This window comes from Musca vetustissima, unplaced genomic scaffold (assembly GCF_032173495.1).
Source record: "Musca vetustissima isolate MV318-11 ecotype Yass unplaced genomic scaffold, APGP_CSIRO_Mvet_v1 utg16188, whole genome shotgun sequence".
Lineage (NCBI taxonomy): Eukaryota > Metazoa > Arthropoda > Insecta > Diptera > Muscidae > Musca > Musca vetustissima.
The window spans coordinates 138,112-161,456 of record NW_026880015.1 but is presented as its reverse complement, the minus strand read 5'-3'; the positions used below and the strand labels follow the sequence as shown (position 1 = coordinate 161,456).

Genomic DNA, 23,345 nt, shown 5'->3' with positions numbered 1-23,345 from the left:
TTGAGAGGTGCAATAGCGATCAAATTCGATACATATATATTCGAATTTAACTAATATTAAGTCGGAATATGAGATGGGTAGGGAGGGGAGGTGAGAGGGAAATTTTGGAAATTATTTTAAATGATTTAAATATTTTAGGTTAGGACCGGCATTTTTCAATTTTCGTCATTTTACTTAAGAGACCCCCACCCACTCCATTCTCGGAGTTTTTTTGTTTTTATACCCCTTCCAGCATAAGGTGGAATGTATATTAAATTTGTTATTCCGACACCTCGAAATATTCACCTGAGACCCCATAAAGTATATATATTCTTGATCGGAATAAAATTCTATGTCGATTTATGCATGTCCGCCTGTCTGTCGGTCAGTCTTTTGAAATCACGATCGACATCACAATATTTAAGATAGAGCTCTGCCCAGACATTGCTAGTATTCCTAGAGTGTTAGATATGGGATATGATATATATCGGTCCACTTTTTAATGTAGCCCCAACACAACGGTATCCCCCAATATTCGATATTTTGGGGATCTGGGTTAAGTTTTTTAACCGAATTGAAAGAATTTATGTATTTTAGGTTCTCATAGTATAGAACATGTCCGTACCAAAAATTATTAATATTGACCCATGTTTCAGGGTAGCCCCCACACAAGGGTACCCCCCCAATATTCAGCATTTTGGGGATCTTGGATAAGTTTTCTCACCGAATTGGTTGAAATTGTGTATTTTAATGTTCTCATAGTATAACACATGTCCGTACCGAGAAAAAACTATTATATTGACCCGAGTTTTTGGGTAGCCCCTCCCAACGGTACCTCCCAATATTCGATATTTTGGGGATTTTGGACACATTTTTCAATTGAATTGGCTGTAATTTTTGTATTTTGGATTCTCATTGCATTGCACATCTCTGTACTAAAAATTATTAATATTGACCCTAATTTCAGGGTAGCCCCCATATAACGATACCCCCCAATATTCGGTATTTTAGGGATCTTGGATATGTTTTCTAACCGAATTGGTTGAAATTTTGTATTTTAGGTTCTCATAGTATAACACATATCCATACTAAAAACTATTAATATTGACCCATGTTTCAGGGTAGCCCCCAGACAAGGGTACCCCCCAATATTCAGCATTTTGGGGATCTTGGATAAGTTTTCTCACCGAATTGGTTGCATTTTTTTTATTTTAGGTTCTCATTGCATAGCACATCTCCGTACCAAAAATTATTAATATTGAGGCAAGTTTCAGGTTAGCCGCCATATAACGCTAAACCACACAGTATTCGATATTTTAGAGAGAGGTTTTCCAACCAACTTGGCTGTAATTTTGTATTTTGGGTTCTCATTGAATAACACATATCCATACCAAAAACCAGTAAGGAAAGTAGTAATGTCGGACTGGACCGACTATATGATATCCTTCACCACTTTGAGTATATTCTACATGTATGTATATCCTAATAGACTTCGCCTTTTCGATGGAACATTGAAATGGAAATTGAACGAACATAAATATGTGATCTTTATCTATATGTGAACCGCCTAACATCAATCCGTACATTAAGAGTTTGGTGTACCATTTACATAAAATCGGACGAAAATGAAAGCTATATCTAAATCTGAACCGATCTTCATGAAACTTAGCACACGTCATTTTACCCTTAATTCAGTACGCTATGCCAAATTTTGTGCAAATCGAATGATTTTCAGGGACTTTGGTGCACCGTTTACCTAAAATCGGACGAAAATATATATGGGAGCTATATGTAAATCTGAACCGATTTTCTCCAATTTCAATAGAGTTCGTCCTTGGTCCAAATAAGTGACTTGTGCCAAATTTCATCCAAATCGAATTATAAATGCGACCTGTACTTTGTTTACAATTTAACATGAACAGACGGACAAGCATAAATCGACTCAAAAAGTGATTCTGTGCATATTCTCAAAAGGAATCATGGGTTTGATTCCTTCTGCCTGTTACAAACATATGCACAAAGACATTGTACCCTGTAGCACAGGGTGGTAAAGGGTATAAAAATATTATTATACCCTACACAACTATGTTGTCAGGGTATTATACCTTTGTGCAGCCCAAAAGTTTGTTACGCCGCGAAATATTGGCCCTAGACCCACCTTTAAGTATACCGATCGTCATATCTCGACTAGCTGAGTCGATCTAGACATGTGTGTCCGTCCGTCTGTTCATTATAATTTGTAAACACGATACAGGCCACAGTTATGGGCCAATCTTCACGAAATTTTGCATGTTGGATGGCGAATTGTTTTGTTTTTGGTAAATATCGGTTAATATTTAGGGGATGAAATGGACAAGAAACGTTATTTTTGTCTGATTTTCTGGTCGCACCAGAGGCCGCAATTATGGCCCAAACATCGTGAAATTTTACATGAAAGAATAAGCATGCCTGTTTTGATAAAGATCGGTCACTATTAAGCGAGTCAAATGGGCCCCGACTTTGGTGCGAAAAATGACAAAATTTGTATTATATGGCCTATACATTTACCCCTGAAGGACATAGACCCGATTAGTTGATACTATATCAAAGAGGAGTGGTTGGCCTTTAAATTGATACCAATTATATTGTTCTATGTGATCGGATGTGGGAGTTACACGTAAATATTTACAGGTGCTTACGTATTCATATATTATTTAGTAATCTATTACCGCACTAGAGGGCGGAAATATAGCGCTGATCGCTTTGGAATTTTCCATGAGGATCCAGGTATGGTCAAGAACAACGCCTATAACTTTCGGTGATAATCAGATAATAATATTGGGATGAATTGGACCAGAAAACACAATTTTTTTTTTTTTTTTTTTTTGTTCGAGTCGATCTATAGGCCGCAATTGAAAGTCGAACATCACAACACAACCCACGGTGAAGGGAATCTGGACAAATAATTAGAGGAGGGCGCAAATATCGCAAAATGTTACCCAAGCTTAGAATATAGTACCACCGAAAGTTAGATTTTCATGGAAATTGTGTAGGGTATCATATGGTCGGCCCCGTCCGACCATAATGCTCCGCTTACTGTTTTTTTTTTTTTTTTTTAATTTTTCCACAACCTCTACAAAACTAATTACGTCCTATCTTTCAAATAGATCTCAGTCAGTTTACACGGAAACCTTGATCTCTAAACCTATGGCTGTAAAAAAAGGAGTCCCCCAAAGATCCGTCGTCATAGGTCCGCACCTCTTCTCCTTATACGCGAACGATCTTCCTGATCAACTTCACCATAGTCAAAAGCACACATGTACGCAGATGATGTGCAAATATTTGTGAGTAGCTCCCTAAACAATATAAGTCAGTCTGTAGGAATTCTTAATCAGGATCTCTCTAGATTATGCGAGTGGGCTAAAGCTAATGGCCTATTATTGACTCCGCCTAAATCAAAATGCTTGATCATTCACAAAAAAACAGAAAAATATCATTGCAGCATATTGTCATCCTTGTCAACAATGAAAAAATCGAGCTGGTATCCAGCGCCAAAAATCTAGGAGTAATTTTCAATAAATCATTAAGCTGGAACAACCATATCAATGCTATCGTAGGACAAACCTTTTTTTTCAAATATATCCGTTTATTATATGAATTTATGTATTTTTTATAATTTATATTTTTAATTTATTTATTTCTAGTTTCCGTATGTATTTCTCTTTCTTACAACAAGAAAAAAATTATGATCTCTTTCACATAGCTTTCAAAAGTAGCTCTCTTTGAATGTCCATATTATGTAGTAAAGCTTTTGTAAGAGAGAGAGATAGATCTAGCATGAGAGATAGATAGCACATGGTCACTGGGGAATTAAATATAATTTTTCTTGATATTTTTTCCTTTGCACTTAATTCACTTTAAATTAATTAATCCTTTTTTGTTCAATAATCCTTTAGGCGATCTCCTTCCGAGTGTTGTTTTCAAATACAATTTCATAATTTGTGATCGCAAAAACGAGTAAATTCCAATTGGCAAAAAAAGAGGAAGTATATCCCTTATTTTTTTACCCGTTAGTGTCGGTCACAAAATAAAATTGTAATATTCAAAGGATATCGGGGTATTTTTTTACAAATATTTCACATTTCGGCTGCTGTTTCGATTTTTGTTGTTATTTTTATTCCTTAGGCTTTACATTTATTTCTTATTGGATTCTTTTTTTCTTTTGGTATTTTTTTGCAATTTGTCTAACTAACTAAGTCTAGCTTTGCCAATGGCTGATAAGAAAATGATTTGAAAACTCTTTGAAAACCGCTACTAAATATGCGCATTTTCTGTGTAAATCTTTAGTTTTGTATAGCTAAGAAAAAAATCTCCTCACAAGATTTGTTGTTGCTTCCACATCTCTCTGGTGTTGTTGTGGTAAGAAAACAACAACAACACAACTATTGAAACTTAATCAATGCATTTACTGTTCATATTTGTATTTCTATGGCTCTTCTTCGATATTTTGTTCCCTTTTACACGCTCAATATGATTAGATTTAATTCATTACAAATAATTTTAATAAACTGAGGGGAAGAATACCCAAGGGTAATAATTCAAAAAAAAAAACTGAAAAGTCCCGATTTTGCTATTCAAAAAAAAATATTATTGAAAACCAGTGAGCGGAGCATTAAAGTCGATCGGAGCCGACCTTATGATACCCTACACAACTGCCACGAAAATGTAATTTTCTATGATTCGATATTTTGAGCTTGGACAATATTTCGCGATATTTGCACCCCGCTTGACCGACTAGACGTCTACAAATATTACTTCACCGTGGGTTGTGTTGTGATGTTCGGCTTTCAATAGTGGCCTATAAATCGACTCATAAAAACACACAAAAAAAAATAAGTTTTCGGGTCACTTCATCCCAAAATTATTAGCCGATCATCATTATCCGACGTTGTCCATGACCATACCTGGATCCTCATGAAAAATTTCAAAACGATCAGTGCTAATTTCCGCCCTCTAGTATGGTAATGGGTTACTAAATTATATATGAATATGTACCCACCTGTAAATATTTAAGTGTAACTCCCACATCCGAGTACACACACAATGCAATTGGTATCAATTTAAAGGCCAACCACTCCTCTTGGATATACTATCAACTTCTCGGGTCTATGTCCTTCGGGAGTTAATATATACGCCATAGAATACAAATTTTGTTATTTTCCACACAAAAGTCAGGGTCCATTTGACCCGCTAAATATTGACCAATCTTTATCAAAACAGGCATGCTTATTCTTTGACCCTTCTCCATGCAAAAATTCGCGGTATTTGGGCCATAATTGCGGCCTCCGTAGCGACCAGAAAAATCCAAATATAAACCGATCTTTTCCAAAAACAATTCCGGTAGTACAAAATGGAAAAATTCGCTGTTGTGAAAAAAATTCATATCGGGGGGGCCCGGGCCCCCAGGCCGCCCCCTGCTTACGTCCCTGCGATGAACCATTAGCTGGTTCGTATAGACTCACATAGAGAAATTTCAGAAATTTTTCTAAGGTCAAGGCGGGTAGGAATTTACGAAGATACTAAGACGTAGGTTTTTAATGAATTTTTCTGCGGCTATTCTGAGATACGACACATGGTTCCTTTTGAGAATATGCATAGAATCACTTTCTGAGTCGATTTATGCATGTCCGTCCGTCCGTCCGACCGTCTGTCCGTTAAAGTGTAAACAAAAGGCCGAATTTTTGATCAGATTTGAATGAAATTTGGCACAAGTCAATTATTTGGCTCAAGGGCGAACCCTATTGAAATCAGTTCAGATTTAGATATAGCTCACGTATATAGTTTCGTTCGATTTAAGGTAAATGGGACACCAAAGTCCTTATATATCTTTCGATTTTCATGAAATTTTGCATAGTGTATTGAATTGAGTTTAGAATGACGTGTGCTGAGTTTCGTGAAAATCGGTTCAGATTTTTATATAGCTCCCATATATATTTTCGTTCGATTTTAGGCAAATAGGGCACCAAAGTCCCTATATATCTTTCGATTTGCACACAATTTTGCATGGGGTACTGTGTGTCAAGTCTCGAGTTAATAGGGTCAGATTAACATATAGCTCCCATATATATTTTGGTCCGATTTAAGGTAAATGAGACACCAAAGTCCCTCTATGTCTTTCGATTTGCACGAAATTTGGCATAGGATAATGAATTAGGTCCAGAATGATTTTTTGGCATACCTTCCCCTGACTATTGAATACATGCGTTGGTGGTAATCACATTAAAGCCCACTACTGTCGGCATCTAAGCTACTCTCATTTGAAAATTGCCCTCCATATATACATATACAATGTGTGTGTGTGTGTGCGTGATGGGCGACAGTACTTGACATACAAACACTAATAAGCTTAATAACACACACATATGTCAGTAATAGGGTGTAATGCAACAAAATTGGAAATTGAAAAAAATCGAATATCTTGATTGCCACCCAAGGTATTCGATTTTAAAAAATATTTTTAAATAATTTTTTGTAAAATTTTCCAGTCTGAATTGAAGATTTCCTATAGAAATCATAATTCAGCCAGGCTGAATTGAAGATTTCCTATAGAAATCATAATTCAGCCAGGCTGAATTGAAGATTTCCTATAGATATCATAATAGCCAGGCTGAAATCATAATTCAGCCAGGCTGAATTGAAGATTTCGTATAGAAATCATAATTCAGCCAAGCTGAATTAAAGATTTCCTATAGAAATCGTAATTCACCCAGGCTGAATTGAAGATTTCCTATAGAAATAATAATTCAGCCAGGCTGAATTGAAGATTTCCTATAGAAATCATAATTCAGCCAGGCTGAATTGAAGATTTCCTATAGAAATCATAATTCAGCCAGGCTGAATTGAAGATTTCCTATAGAAATCATAATTCAGCCAGGCTGAATTGAAGATTTCCTATAGAAATCATAATTCAGCCAGGCTGAATTGAAGATTTCGTACAGGAATTCCCATTCAGCAAGGCTGAACTAAGGTTTCCATAGGAAATCTTCAATTCAGCCCTGCTGAATTAAGGTTTCCCTGGGAAATCTTCAATTTAGCACGGCTCAATTAAGGTTTCCATAGGAAATCTTCAATTCAGCCCTGCTGAATTAAGGTTTCCATAGGAAATCTTCAATTCAGCCCGGCTGAATTAAGGTTTCCATAGAAAATCTTCAATTCAGCCCGGCTGAATTAAGGTTTCCATAGGAAATCTTCAATTCAGCCCGGCTGAATTAAGGTTTCCATAGGAAATCTTCAATTCAGCCCGGCTGAATTGAAGATTTCCTATAGAAATCATAATTCAGCCAGGCTGAATTGAAGATTTCCTATAGAAATCATAATTCATCCTCGCTGAATTGAAGATTTCCTACAGAAATCATAATTCAGCCAGGCTGAATTAAGGTTTCCATAGGAAATCTTCAATTCAGTCTTGCTGAATTAAGGTTTCCATAGAAAATCTTCAATTCAGTCTTGCTGAATTAAGGTTTCCCTGGGAAATCTTCAATTTAGCACGGCTCAATTAAGGTTTCCATAGGAAATCTTCAATTCAGCCCGGCTGAATTAAGGTTTCCATAGGAAATCTTCAATTCAGCCCGGCTGAATTAAGGTTTCCATAGGAAATCTTCAATTCAGCCCGGCTGAATTAAGGTTTCCATAGGAAATCTTCAATTCAGCCCGGCTGAATTAAGGTTTCCATAGGAAATCTTCAATTCAGCCCGGCTGAATTAAGGTTTCCATAGGAAATCTTCAATTCAGCCCGCCTGAATTAAGGTTTCCATAGGAAATCTTCAATTCAGCCCGGCTAAATTAAGGTTTCCATAGGAAATCTTCAATTCAGCCCGGCTAAATTAAGGTTCGCACAGGAAATCTTCAATTCAGGCTGGCTGAATAGGGGTTTCCATAGAAAATCTTCAATTTTTAATAAAAAAAATTTAATAAGTTATTTTAATATAATATAATTTAATATAATATAATATAATTTCTCATGAAAAATATTTAAAAAATATGTATTTTTATTTTCCCAATTTTTTTTTCGTTACACCCCATTAAACAGACACCACTTATTTTTCCCTACAACATCTCCTAGTGATTTAATGCCATATAAGCAAAAAAAAGCAAGCACACACGCATACAGTTATTGCTCTCATTGATTCATTGAACAAACGTGCAGGTCACTGCAAGATTGTGTCCATTTGTATGTGTGTGTGTGTGTGCCTGTGAGCAAATTGAGAATATGACAAACGTCATCGTGTCATCGATTAATTTGATTTGCAGCTAAACTGAAATGTCAATAAATAACAAATTTTATTGATGGCTATGATGAGGATGGTTCTCCTGCTCTTACTGGGTCTCTCTCTCTCCCTTACACACACACTATGGCTGGCGACACTGGCTGGCTCTCCATTAGATACTCATAAAGCAGAGATCACAACACACATATCAATCACACACACAGGAACATGCTCGTTTTTGTTTTTGGTCGCATGTCAAGGCATTTTAACGCCTATTTTTTCCCAATACCTAAAAGGCGCAAATAAATGAAAAAAAAACATTTTCCTGATTGTGGTTTTGTTTTTATATCTCGGATTTAATTACTTAGAAAATCGGTAACAGAATACCGTAAGAAATATTAGCCAATAAAAAACAGTAACTAGGAGAGAGACATGAAGACCTACATACGTACACAAGTACTTCTTTTCATTTAATGTACGTCTCCTCCCTCCCCCTGCCTTATTGGCCCTCCCTATACCTTTTTGTGGTTGTATTTAGACGTAGGAATTAGTTCAACAATTGGTTTCCATTGATTCATTGCTGGTTTGAAATGAATTTTGCATTTGACCTGGAATTGAAAATTGCAACGTTTCACATAATGGAGGATACTGTTGTTGGGTTTTTTGTTATTGTTACAAAGAACAAAATAATCCATTCGATTTGCTAGTATTAAAATGTCAGAACAAGGAAATTCTTGTTTAAAAACGAGGCAGATATTGAAAAAATGTAAACTTGATCCAAAGACCCAGATTAGATTAGGTCAAGAACGAAAATGAATTGAATATTTTCTATAAAAAACATCAGATTTCCTACAAATATCATAATTCAGCCAGGCTGAATTGAAGATTTCTTATAGAAATCATAATTCAGCCAGGCTGAATTGAAGATTTCCTATAGCAATCCAAATTCAGCCAGGCTGAATTGAAGATTTCCTATATAAATCCAAATTCAGCCAGGCTGAATTGAAGATTTCCTATAGAAATCATAATTCAGCCAGGCTGAATTGAAGATTTCCTATAGAAATCATAATTCAGCCAGGCTGAATTGAAGATTTCCTATGGAAATTTTAATTCAGCCAGGCTGAATTGAAGATTTCCTATGGAAAACTTAATTCAGCCAGGCTGAATTATGATTTCCATAGGAAATCTTCAATTCAGCCTGGCTGAATTAAGGTTCCCATAGGAAATCCTCAATTCAGCCTGGCTGAATTAAGGTTGCCATAGGATATCCTCAATTCAGCCTGGCTGAATTAAGGTTTCCATAGGAAATCTTCAGATGCAGCCTGGCTGAATTAAGGTTTACATAGGAAATCTTCAGATGCAGCCTGGCTGAATTAAGGTTTCCATAGGAAATCTTCAGATGCAACCCGGCTGAATTAAGGTTTACATATTGAATCTTCAGATGCAGCCCAGCTGAATTAAGGTTTCCATGGGAAATTTGCAATTCAGCCTGGCTGAATTAAGGTTTCCATATTAAATCTTTAATTTAAATTGACTGAATTATGATTTCTTTAGAAAATCTTCAATTCAGCTCAGCTGAATTCGAATTTTAAAGTCCCTTAACTTCATTTTAATACCTTCTGCTACAGCTGTTATCTACCTCGATGTATGTCCTTTTTACTTTTGGCGATAAATAGCCATTTTATGCGGTTTTAGTGCAGGTTTTATTCTGCCAAAGTTTCCCCCCGAAAAGTTATTAGAAAAGTAGATTAAAGTGAAACACAACGTGAAAGGGGAAGGGGAAACAAATCCGTGAAGACATAGAAAAACTGCACTGCAAAAAAAACACAACAAGTCAAATGTTGAGAAGCAGCTGTCCCCTAGCAATGCAGAAGTATCCGCAGAAACAAAGAGTTTTTTTGGAGGAGGAAGGGTCAGTGTCTTTGATGTACAGTCAGGGGCAAAAGTGTGTAGACAATTTATGGTTGAGTGACTTATTTGGCCAATATCTCAAGAAGGAATGGTTGTAGCGAGATGCTGTAAAGGAGAGAAGCTATGGGCTATCGGATCCATATATATTTTGGGTTCGGAAACCCCTTGCCCCTGATGATATTCTATAAATTAAATAGAAAATTAAATTTAAAAAATATTTGTAATGGGTTTTGATGGAAGTTCGTCATAGTATTGGCTTGGGAGACTATTTTTATATACAGATCCTAAAAGTTCTGACCTCCATCTTAGGGGTGAATTTTCTTTTTTTTCTCAAATCAGTTTTGCCCGGGACTGTATGGCCGCTATGTGTGTGTGTGAGTGCCTAGGTCTTTAATAACCTTTTTTGGTATGCCATACATGTGCCGTTGGATTTTGAGGTTAAAAATTCTACCAGCAAAACTGTAATGTCCAGGAAAGGAACTCTTCTTCCTTCTCTCCCACCCTCTCCCGCCTTCTCTCCCTTTCCCTATTTCCCCCTCACCCGACTCAAGAGTTTTGGAAAATGATAACGGGCAAAATATATGAATGACCCATCCATAACATGGTTAGTTAGTTGCTGCAGAGTGTTCTTTGAGGAGCAAGGCCTTCGGTACTTATGTGTGAGTCTTTGTGTGTTTGTATAGATGTCTGTGTGTGTGAGTGATTTTGTGTGGCATACTAATTCTTGTGCCTGTCTTCATGTCTTGGTTATTTGTGCGGTTAACTGCAGTGGCCTAGTTTGCGAACGACAAAAAAACTAAAACAAAAACATATTGTCGTTGTTGTTGTTGTTGCAGACTTTATAAGATACTTAGTGTTGTTGTAGTTGTTGGTTTTGTTCATTTCTTTAACCCCCCTAACTCTATGGGTCAGCTGATCCGCAGAGCAACCTTTTTGGTAGAGGGAAATAAGAAGAATACGGAAAAAGAAGACACAGAAACTTGTCTGACGTGTTTTTTTTCTTAAATGATGGAGAGGAGAGGGGAGGTTTTCTATGAACCTCCAAATTTTGTATATGTGCGTGTAATAGTTTTTCTCTTTCCTTCAAAAGTTCCGTCTCTCTCTTTTCTAACGAGTATTAAAACCTAGGAAAAAATATTAGCTTGAAAAAAATCTTGCAACTTTTATAGACCAATATAAAAAATAATAAAATAAAAAAATTACGCATTGCCAACGCTTGTGAGGCTTCTCAGCATTTTTTTTTTTTTTTTTGCTCTTGTTGTAATAGCAACAACAACAACAATACAAAGAAGACAACTAAAAAAACTAAACGAATTTGAAACTGTAAACGAAAAACCACAAAATACAGATTTAAATTACAATATGTTAAGAAATGACAATGCAAACACACACACATACACAGAAATATACATATTACTCACACACATACAATAACACACATACATACATGCCTGGAGATCTCAGCTACTTGAAGGAAAACAACAGCAACAAAAAAGCCCCACAACAAAGTTTTTAATTGAATTGCAGTTGGCTGTGTTAAGAGGCACAGAAAAAAACTGCAGGAGCCTGCAACAGAGCAAATGACAAGCAAATTAAGGACATTATTTTCCTAGAAGAAGAACATAAGGAGAAGGGGGAATGGGGCAGAAAAGGAAAAGCTACAAGGAAGCAATCTAATAATGGAATACTTAGTAGAGACAAAAACAATTTTTTATTATTTTAGGGGACATTATAAACAGGCTGGCAAAAGGGGAATGGGAAGAGATGAAATTATAATAGGGAAGGGGATATGGCGAGGTATTCAAGGAACTAGCTAGGCAATGTAGATTTGTCACAGATATTGTGAGCAATTTGTATATAAAACAAAGAAAGTTAATTGTGTTTTGGGGTAGACATTATTTTGGGTATCCTTGTAAAAATATCGAAATTTTTATATAAAAACGTCACTTCAGGGGCCTGGTCCTAATGGAAAAAATATTCTACGCAAAATTCCACTATAAGTCTCCAAATGTAAGAAATCTGAATATCGATTACATAACACTCAAATATTGGTAGGAAAAAAGTAGGAATTTGTATGAAAAAATTATGGAATTATTGAATTTGGTGTTTTTAGAAGTGGTCGATATTTTTATAAAAACATCATTTTAGACGATTGGTCCTAATGGAAAAAATATTCTGCACAAAATTTCATTATAAGTCTTCAAACAAGAAAAATTGATATATACAGAATATATCCATCGTTTAATGGTAGCAATTTGCATACATTTAAATAATAAATAATATTAATGACATTTTTGGGTTTTTTCAGAACGAAGTCACACTTTTAAGAAAATGTAATTTTAGGGGCTTGGTCCTAATGGAAAAAATGTTCTACACAAAATTCCATTATAAGTCTCCAAACACAAGAAATCTCCATATATGATATATACCCCTCAAATATCGGCTGGAAATTGTATATAAATTAAATAAACCATTTATTTGGTTTGTTTTTAGAAATTGTCTAAATTTTATTTAAAACGTAATTTTAGGGCCTTGGTCCCAATAGAAAAAATGTTCTACACAAAATTTCACTATATGTCTCCAAATATAAAATATATCTAGATATTACCTATATCAATGAAATATTAATAGGAACCTGAAAATATTATTAGAACTATATTAATTAATAGCTTCTTTGGGATTTTTTAGGTTATTTTGGTAATTGGTCGAAATTTTTATGAAATCGTCATTATAGCAACTTAGTCCTAATGGAAGAAATGTTCTACACAAAATTTCACTATAAGTCTCCAAATATAAAATATATCTAGATAGTACCTATATCAGTGAAATATTAATAGGAACCGGAAAATATTATTAGAACTATATTAATTAATAGTTTCTTTGGGATTTTTTAGGTTATTTTGGTAATTGGTCGAAATTTTTATGAAATCGTCATTATAGCAACTTAGTCCTAATGGAAGAAATGTTCTACACAAAATTTCACTATAAGTCTCCAAATATAAAATATATCTAGATAGTACCTATATCAGTGAAATATTAATAGGAACCTGTCAATATAATTAGAACTATATTAATTATTAGCTTTTTAGGGTGTTTTTAGGTTATTTTGGTAATTGGTCGCAATTTTTATGAAATCGTTATTATAGGGGATTGGTCTCAATGAAAAAAATGTTCTACACAAAATTTCACTATAAGTCTCCACATATAAAATATATCTAGTTATTACCTATATCAATGAAATATTACTATGAACCTGACAATATTATTAGAACTATATTAATAACTTATTTGGGGTTTTTATGTTATTTTGGTAATTGGTCGAAATTTGTATGAAATCATCATTAGAGGGACATGGTCCGAATGGAAGAAATATTTTACACAAAATTTCATTATAAGTCTCCAAACATGAGAAACCGATTTACGCAATATATATGCGCCAAATATAGCTAGCAATTTATATATAAATAAAATAAAAGCCGGGCTGAATTGAAGATTTCCTATGGAAACCTTAATTCAGCCAGGCTGAATTGAAGATTTCCTATGGAAACCTTAATTCAGCCAGGCTGAATTGAAGATTTCCTATGGAAACCTTAATTCAGCCAGGCTGAATTGAAGATTTCCTATGGAAACCTTAATTAAGCTAGGATGACTTGAAGATGTCCTATGGAAACCTTAACTCAGCCAGGCTGAATTGAAAATTTCCTATGGAAACCTTAATTCAGCCAGGCTGAATTGAAGATTTCCTATGGAAAACTTAATTCAGCCAGGCTGATTTGAAGATTTCCTATGGAAACCTTAATTCAGCCAGGCTGAATTAAAGATTTCCTCTGGAAACCTTAATTCAGCCAGGCTGAATTGAAGATTTCCTATGGAAACCTTTAATTCAGCCAGTCTGAATTGAAGATTTCGTATGGAAACCTTAATTCAGCCAGTCTGAATTGAAGATTTCCTATGGAAACCCTAATTCAGCCAGGCTGAATTGAAGATTTCCTATGGAAACCTTAATTCAGCCAGGCTGAATTGTAGAATTCCTACACTTTAGCTATCCTCTTATCCATTTGTAATATACCATGTCTAAATATAACCTTAAATATAGCCTTAAGTCTTAGTATTAGTTTTTTTTCTTCTAAAAAATATCTTCCAAATCATAATCCCTTCCATGAAATCCCTATTAGAAGGACTTCGATTTTATCTTCGCCAGAGCTTAGTTACTTTTAATCTCCTTAAAAATGATATTGACCATATTTAAGTTCTAAATGTTGTTATCTTTAGAAATTCTCTGAACAAAAAAAAAACATGTCACAGCATTGTCTTGGCATTCGATATCTATTACTGGGGAGAGAGAAATAGAGAGAGAGAGAGGAGAGCGGAGATTGCAGTCAACAAAACCTCAATAATCCTCTTAAAAATCACCTACGAACGATTGAACAAAAACAAATGTTGTTGTTGCAATTTTTGTTCCTTTTTGTGCCATGGAACCTCTAGCCTTCTTCAGTATCCTTCCTCCCCCTCTATTCTCTGGTGTCTCCCCCTATTTCTTGGACATGAACATGGCAAGTTAATCCTTTAAGCAGTCAAGAAGAAGACGAAGAAAAATATATTTTGGTCTCCAAGTAATTTCCAGTACTTAGACTTTTTTTATTATCAAACGATGTTGATGGCGATGACGATGATTTTGAACTTTGACCTTTTGTTCGTTTGTTGCAAAAAAAAAGTTTATAAAGAATTCTGTTGTTGTTTTGGCTTAGAAAAAGAAAGTTAAAAATAATATTTTTTTTATGTGGAACTTGGCGAGGCCCCAAGGGATGTTTACATAAATGGGGGTAAACTATTAATATGTATAGCTAAAGAAATATATAAAAAATTAGTTATATACACAATATATCCACAGATTTAAAATATCGATTTTTTCATAAAAATCACGACCAATTCCGAAAAATACCCATAAATCCCAATAGAATCAAATAATATGTCCTTCAGTAATATAGTCACATTGCTATGAATATTTTCCCTGATATAGATACAATTTAGCGACTTCCCGTGTTCGGAAACTTATAATGAAATTTGATGTAGAATAAATTTTTCTTTGGTATGAATCCTGTAAAATAATGATTTCAGAAAAATATCGACCAATTATGAAAAATACCCAAAAATCCGAAATAATAATTTTATTTTTATTTTCTTTAAAATCTATTCAATTTGCATTAATATTTCTCGGATATAGATAACATCTAGAGATTTCTTGTGTTTGGAAACTGATATTGAAATTTGATGTAGAATATTTTTTCCATTGGTACCCAGCCCCAAAAATTTAGTTTTCATTGAAATTTCGACCAATTTAAAAATATACCAAACAAAAATGCTGTTACTATTTTCTTTCAAATATATTAAAATTGCTATAAATATTTCTCGGATATCTATAACACCTAGATAATTTTTTTGTTTGAAAACTTATATTGAAATTTGATGTAGAATATTTTTTCCATTGGTACCCAGCCCCAAAAATAAGGTTCTCATTGACATATTGACCAATTAAAAATTATACCCAAAATATACCAACTAAAAAAGAATGAATAATTTTATTGTGGGATATACAAATTAAAATCGATATTTGATGGATTTATATTACCTATAGCGATTTCTTATGTTCGGAGACTTATAATAGCATTTTGTGTAGAACATTTTTCACATTAGGGTCATTTCTCTAAAATGATATTTTTATATAAAAACCGACCAATTTCAAAAATACCCATAATAAATAAATTTTCTCTTCTTCGGTAATATAGTCATACTGCAATTAATATTTCACTAACACAAATAACATCTAGCGATTTCTTGTGTTTGGAAACATATATTGAAATTTTATGAAGAATATTTTTTCCATTGGTATCTGGCCTCAGAAATTAGGTTTTCATAGAGATATCGACTAATTTACTTTATACCCAAATATACCAACCAAAAGCACGAATAATCACTTATTTTTTTAAATATCAATATTGGATTGGTATTTGAATGATTCATTTTCGGTATATAGATTTTTTATATTAGGAGACTTATAATCAAATTTTCTGTAGAACATTTTTTGCATTAGGGTAATTTCTCTAAAATGATGTTTTCACAAAAAAACTCGACCAAATCTGAAAATACCCAAAATCTACATACAATGTTTAAATTAATACATTTTTGAAATATTGTCAAATTGCTTTTAAAATTTCGGGGATATGGATAACATCTAGCGATTTCTTGTGTATGGAAACCTCAAAGGAAATTTAATGTAGAATATTTTCTCCATTGGTATCTGGACCCAAAAATTAGGTTTTCATTAAGATTTCGACCAATTTACATTATACCCAAATATAAGCAAACATAATCATTAATTTTTTTAATATCAATAATGCTTCTGTATTGAAATGTTACGTGTTCTATATACCGATTTCTTATGCTAGAAGACTTATATTGAAATCTTGTATAGAATATTTTTGCTATTACGGCCAATTCTCTAAAATGATTTTTTCATAAAAAATTCGACCAATTCTGAAAAATACCCAAAAACTACAAACATTTTTTAAATCAATACATTTTACTAATATAGTCAAATTGCTATCAAAATTTCGGGGATATAGATAACACCTAGCGATTTCTTGTGTATGGAAACATCAAATGAAATTTAATGTAGATTCTTTTCTCCATTGGTATCTGGACCCAAATTTTAGGTTTTCATTGAAATTTCGACCAATTAAAAAAAATAGCAAGCGAAAATCCAATTCATCAGTTATTTTTAATATATCAAGATGGCTAGTAATATTTGTGGGATATATATTCCATATACCGATTATTTGTGTCAGAAGACTTATGGTGGAATTTTCTGTAGAACATTTTTTCCATTAGGATCCATCGTTTAAAATTATGTTTTCATAAAAATCTGCATCAATTATGCAAAATACCCAAAAGTTTCAATTACCATTTCAAGTAATACCTTACTTTGTAATATAGTTCAGTTGCTATTATTATTTCACTGATATAGACAGCTTCTAGGGTTTTCTTATGTTCAGAGACTCATAATGAAATTTTTGTGAAGAATAATTTTTCCATTGCTACCAACCCCATAAAATTATGATTTCATTGAGTTTTTCTACCAACCCCATAAAATTATGATTTCATTGAGTTTTCGACCAAATAAAAAAAATACCCAAAAACCTACAAACAAAAATATATTTTTCATATATATCCAATTTTATAGCTGATATTTTTTCGATATATACGGAAGTTACAGATTTCTTGTGTTCCAAAACTTATAGTGAAATTTTATGTAGAATATATTTTCCTTTGGCGGTAATACCCTAAAATCGTGTTTACCAATAAATTTCGACCAAAACAAAAATATGCCCAAAAAATCCAAGCATAAATTCAAATATCAATTAATGTATTAATATACTCACATTGCTACTGATATTTGAGTCAAATATACGTACCCTACAGATTTCTTGTGTTCGAGGCCATACAGTGAAATTTTGTGTAGAATAAATTTTCCATTGATACCAACCCCATAAAATTAGGTTTTCATAGATTTTTCGACCAAATAAAAAAATACCCAAAAATCCCCAAACACAAATATTTTTTTATATATATCCAATTTATAGCTGCTATTTTTTCTATATATATTGAAATTTTCAGATTTTTTGTGTTGGAAAACTTATAGTGAAATTTTATGTAGAATATTTTTTCCTTTGGTAGTAATCTCCTAAAATCAAGTTTACTTATAGATTTCGACCAATTCTAAAAAATACCCAAAAAATACATGCATAAATTAAACAATCAATTTTGTTAATATACCCATTTTCCTACAGGTATTTGCAGGGTATGTATCACAGCAATCGATTTCCTATATTCTAGAACATATAGTGAAATTTAGCGTAGAATATTCTTTCGATTGACATCATCCCTCTAAAATGCCATATTCTCAGTCAATTTGACACCATGTCAAAATAAAAGAAATTGAAAATTACTCCCCAATTTAATTTGGAATTTATTCGTTTTTTTATTTTTCTCTTTTGACTTTTCATGATTTTCATTTAGATTTAATTGGAAAAACATTTCTTTGTTACATTTCGTAGCGGTTTGCAACAATACAACCACCACAATATTTCAATATTGTCGATTGTGGTCAATATTTATGGTTTCCTTTTATTGATTGTTCGATTCTCCTCTCGTTGTTGCATTCGAATCAATTGTCGGTGTTGTTGTCGACAACAATTGAATTGCTTGGAGTAATTGTAGTTGTTGTTTTTATTGTAAATAATGGAGGAAAACTATGAAAGCGAGGGAGGAGGGAGGGAATCGGAGAGGGGTGTTTAAACAGCATCTATAACTGGGTTCTGCAACTCCCACCCCTACCCACCTCCTCTCTGCTCTCCTCTTTCCTTTGTATATATAATTTCATTTAGCCTTGTTTGGCTGAAATCTATGCCTTAATACAGGCTATTGATTTACTCTACCACTACATATGCGAAGCAATGATGTTGGGTGTATGTGTGTGTGTGAATGTGTTAATATGAGTGATTGTGGTGATTCACTCCCTGTGTGAAGCCAATCCGACTATTCAGACAATTCTTCAATAACACCATAATGTCATCATATTTCACATTACACACACACAAACACAGTCCCACACACATACATTCGCCCATTCATTTATAGTTCAATAGAGCATTTTGTGGTTTTTGGTGGGTGCTGTGTCAAACATGTATAAAAGTGTGCATGTGTGTTTGTGTGTGTGCGGCCCTGTATGTGACTTATAGTTTATTGTGGTAATCCAGAAATTGTTTATTAAATGTTATTTTATTATTATTGTTATTATTGCCTCAATCCATGGCGGATTTGTTCTTCATAAAGAAAAACCAATATCATCACACTGAGCTGAACGGAGACGTTCTTGATGGGTAATATAAAGATGAAATCAAATTAAATGGAAAAAATTGTTATAAGATATTTGATTTAATAATAAATAATGTAATAATAATTTCGCTTAAGGAAAATTGATTTAGGATTTCTATACCAGAAAAAATGGTGAAAACCTAAAAAAAATATTTTGGTACAAATTCCTAGACAACATTTGAAATGGTTAAAAAATCGACCAAAATATAATTTAAGAGGGCTGATTTGGACAAAATATTCTACATAAAAATATAGTATTAGTCACCGAAGAAAAGAAATCGGTATATATAAGAAATTTCACTCAATATTGGTACCAACTTTAGCCCAAAACTGAATAAATATTTTATTTATATTTTTTGGTCATTTCTGAAAATCTGTGTAAAATTCCATAAAAATCGAATTTTGGAGGGTTGATCTCAATGAAAAAAATATTCTACAGGAAATTTGAGTATAGGTCTCAGACCAGAGGAACTTTGTATATACAGCTCATGACCCGGAAAATCGAGTTAAATTTAACCTCTAAGTCGAAATGAATTTTAGTGGAAGTTTTTTTTTGGGTCAAAATTTAAACGGTTTATAAATCGACCAAAAAGTCATTTTAGAGTTTTGGTCGCAATGGAAAAAATATTCTACAGGAAATTTTAGTGTAGGTCTAAGACAAATAGAACTCTGTATATACCGCACATGACCCAGAAAAATCGGGTTAAATATGAGCTCCAAATCGAAATGAATTTAAAGTGGGATTTTATTTTGCTTAAATTTTAAACGGTTTATAAATTGGCCAATAAGTCATTTAAGAGGGTTGATCTCAGTGGAGAAAATATTCTACAGGAAATTTGAGTATAGGTCTCAGAGCAGAGGAACTTTGTATATACAGCATATGACCCTAAAAATCGGGTTAAATTTAACCTCTAAGTTGAAATGAATTTTAGTGAGATTTTTATTTTGCACACATTTAAATCGGTTTACGAATTGACAAAAATTCATTTTAGAGTTTTGATCGCAATGGAAAAAATATTCTACAGGAAATTTAAGTATAGGTCTCAGACCAGAGGAACTTTATACATACAGCACATGAGCCGGAAAATCGGGTTAAATTTAACCTGTATTTTGAAATGACATTTATTGAGATTAATTTTTTTCAAATTTTGATCGGTTTCTAATTAGAATAAAAAATGATTTTAGAATTTTGATCGCAATGAAAACAATGTTCTACACAAAATGTCACTATAGGTTTCCGAACAATAAAAACCTGTCGATACAATATATACCAATGATAAATCAACAATAAATTTGATATATAAAAATATTACCTCTAAATTTTAATTTTTAGGTAATTTTTAAAAATTTGCCCCAAATTCGACCAAAATCTAATTTAAGAGAGTTGGTATCAATGGGGGAAACTATTCTACCTAAAATTTCGCTATAGGTCACCGAACAAAATAAATCGATAACTTCAATATTTATCAGTAGAAAAGCTCTTCTGCATTTGGAATTTGTAAAAGAGTACCTTTTAAATTGTATTTGTGGGTAACATTTAATATTGGTCCTAAACTCGACCAAAATGTAATTTTAGAAGGTTGGCATCAGTGGAAAATCTGTTCTCCGCTAAATTTCACTATAGGCTACCTAGTAAAATAAATCCATAGCTCTAATATTTATAGGTTAAAAGCTCGTCATAATTTGGTGTTTAAAAAATACAATTTTTTACATACAATTTTTAGATGGAATTTAAAATTGGTCTCAAATTCGACCAATTTATAATTGTAGAGGGTTGCCATCAATGGAAAAAATTTTTGCCACAAAATTTCACTATACGTCACCAAAGAAAATCGCTAACTTCAATATTTATCAGTAGAAAAGCTCTTCTCAATTTGGAAATTGGAAAGGAGTAGCTTTTAAATTAAATGTTTGGTTGAAATTTTAAATTATAACCAAAATCGGCCAATTTATGATTTTAGAGGGTTGCCATCAATGGGAAAAATGTTGTCCACAAAATTTTACAATAGGTCACCAAAGAAGAGAAATCACGAACTCCAATATTTATAAGTAGAAAAGCTCTTCTTAATTTGGAAATTAGGAAGGAGCAGCATTTGTGGGTATAATTTTAAATTTGGATCCAAACTCGACCAAAATGTAATTTTAGAAGGTTGGCATCAGTGGAAAATATGTTCTCCATTAAATTTCACTATAGGTTACCTAATAAAATTAATCCGTAGCTCTAATATTTATCGGTTAAAAGCTTTTCAGTATTTGGTTTTTAAAAAATACAATTTTTTACATACAATTTTTGGGTGGAATTTAAAATTGGTCTTAAATTCGACCAATTTATAATTGTAGAGGGTTGCCATCAATGGAAAAAATGTTCTCCACAAAATTTCACTATAGGTTACTAAAACGAAGCACTTTGTAGGTCTAATATTTATCAGCAAAAATCTGTAATTATTTTGTTATCTATATGAAAAGATTTTCTAAATCGAATTTTTTGGCAATATTTATAATAGGGGCCTAAACCCGACCAATTTATGATTTTAGAGGGTTACCATCAATGGAAAAAGTGTTCCCCAGAATATTTCACTATAGGTTTTCTAACAAACGAATTCTGTATCCCCAATATTTATTAATAAAATTTTATTCTTAAATCGGTATCTAAACAAGAGTCATTTTTTTTAAATATAATTTTTTGGTAGAATTCAAAATTGGGCTTAAAGTCGACCAAAATTTAATTTTAGAGGGTTGCCATCAATGGAAAAAATGTTCTCCGCAAAATTTTACTATGGGTTGTCTAATAACGTAAATTCATAGCTCTAATATATATCCCTAAAACCCGCTCCTTAATTTGGCTAACTTTTCCTACAATTGTTCTCCTTTCTCTCTTTTCAGTCCATTCGCTGCCGCATTTGACAGTTTTAAGCTTATCCGGTTGTAGTAAATTAACCGATGATGGTGTCGAGCTAATTGCCGAAAATTTACAAAAGCTAAGAGCTTTGGATTTGTCATGGTGTCCACGTATAACGGATGCCTCATTGGAATATATTGCCTGTGATCTAAATCAATTGGAAGAATTGACATTGGATAGGTAAAGACCCCATGCCCAAAAAGATCTATAAAATTTTTATTAAAATTTCTAATTTTTTCTAGATGCGTCCACATAACCGACATCGGTGTCGGCTATATCTCCACCATGCTCTCGCTAACCGCTTTATTTTTACGCTGGTGTTCCCAAGTTCGTGACTTTGGCCTACAACATTTGTGCTCAATGCGTAATCTGCAAGTCCTATCGCTGGCCGGTTGCCCCCTACTAACCTCCTCAGGTCTGTCCAGTCTCATCCAGCTGAGACATTTGCAAGAATTGGAGTTGACCAATTGCCCGGGAGCGTCGCAGGAACTCTTTGAATATCTTAAAGATCATATGCCTCGTTGTTTGATAATTGAATAATTATCAGAAAAGCTAACCAATATATATTTTTTATTTAACTGTAGTTTTATTATTATAAAAAAATAATAAATATATTTTTTGTCATTAATGTATTACTAATTTTTATATAATTATAAAATTAAAAGAAAAAAAATTATTTAGTTCCTGAAAAAAATAATTTAATTTAGATGGTATATTTTTCTTGATGTTATCTCAATTATTTTTTATATATATTCTACTACACATTTCAAATTAACTATTTCTCTATTAAACTATATTATATATGTGTATGTATATGTTTCTTTCTGTGATTTTAGATTTTAAGTTTATTTGGTTTCAACAACAACAACAACAAAAAATAGAAAACAAAAAAAACTACAACAAAAATATTTATAGACATTATGTATATTTATTTACTTATAATTTATTGTAATGTAGATTATTTTTATAAAGATGTAAATGGAAATACAAAGGTTGAGGAAATTTCAGAAAAAAAAACAGGATAAAAACCGAAAAACCGGTTCAGAAAAACCGAATAACCGGTTCAAAAAACCGAATAACCGGTTCAAAAATCTCGGAAATTCGGTTAAAATCTCTAAATTTTAAAAGCATAAGATCGTTTGGAGTCAGAAAAATAGATATTCGAAGTACAATAATTAAAAATCTGATTAAAAACATCGAGTAACCGGTTATAATGCACTCAAACACGGTTCATAAAATCGTCTAAATTGTTTGAAAAAAAAACGGTAAAAAACGTATAACCGGTTCAAAAAAACCGAATAACCGGTTCAAAAACCGGTTTTAAATTTTTTAATTATGTTTTCTTTTAATCAAAAAAAGCAAAACAAAAAAATTCT

The 23,345-nt window shown here is 32.8% G+C and overlaps 1 protein-coding gene across 1 annotated transcript in view; it reads left to right on the top strand.

The window, feature by feature from the left end:
- The window catches only part of LOC133325288 (F-box/LRR-repeat protein 16), a 90,290-nt gene extending 67,781 nt beyond the window's left edge, over positions 1–22,509 (top strand). The window contains exons 7-8 of the mRNA XM_061534076.1: positions 21,954–22,149; positions 22,212–22,509. Of these exons, the coding sequence (XP_061390060.1) occupies positions 21,954–22,149; positions 22,212–22,509 (494 nt within the window). The remainder of the gene's footprint in view (positions 1–21,953; positions 22,150–22,211) is intronic.
- The last annotated feature ends 836 nt before the right edge of the window (positions 22,510–23,345 follow it).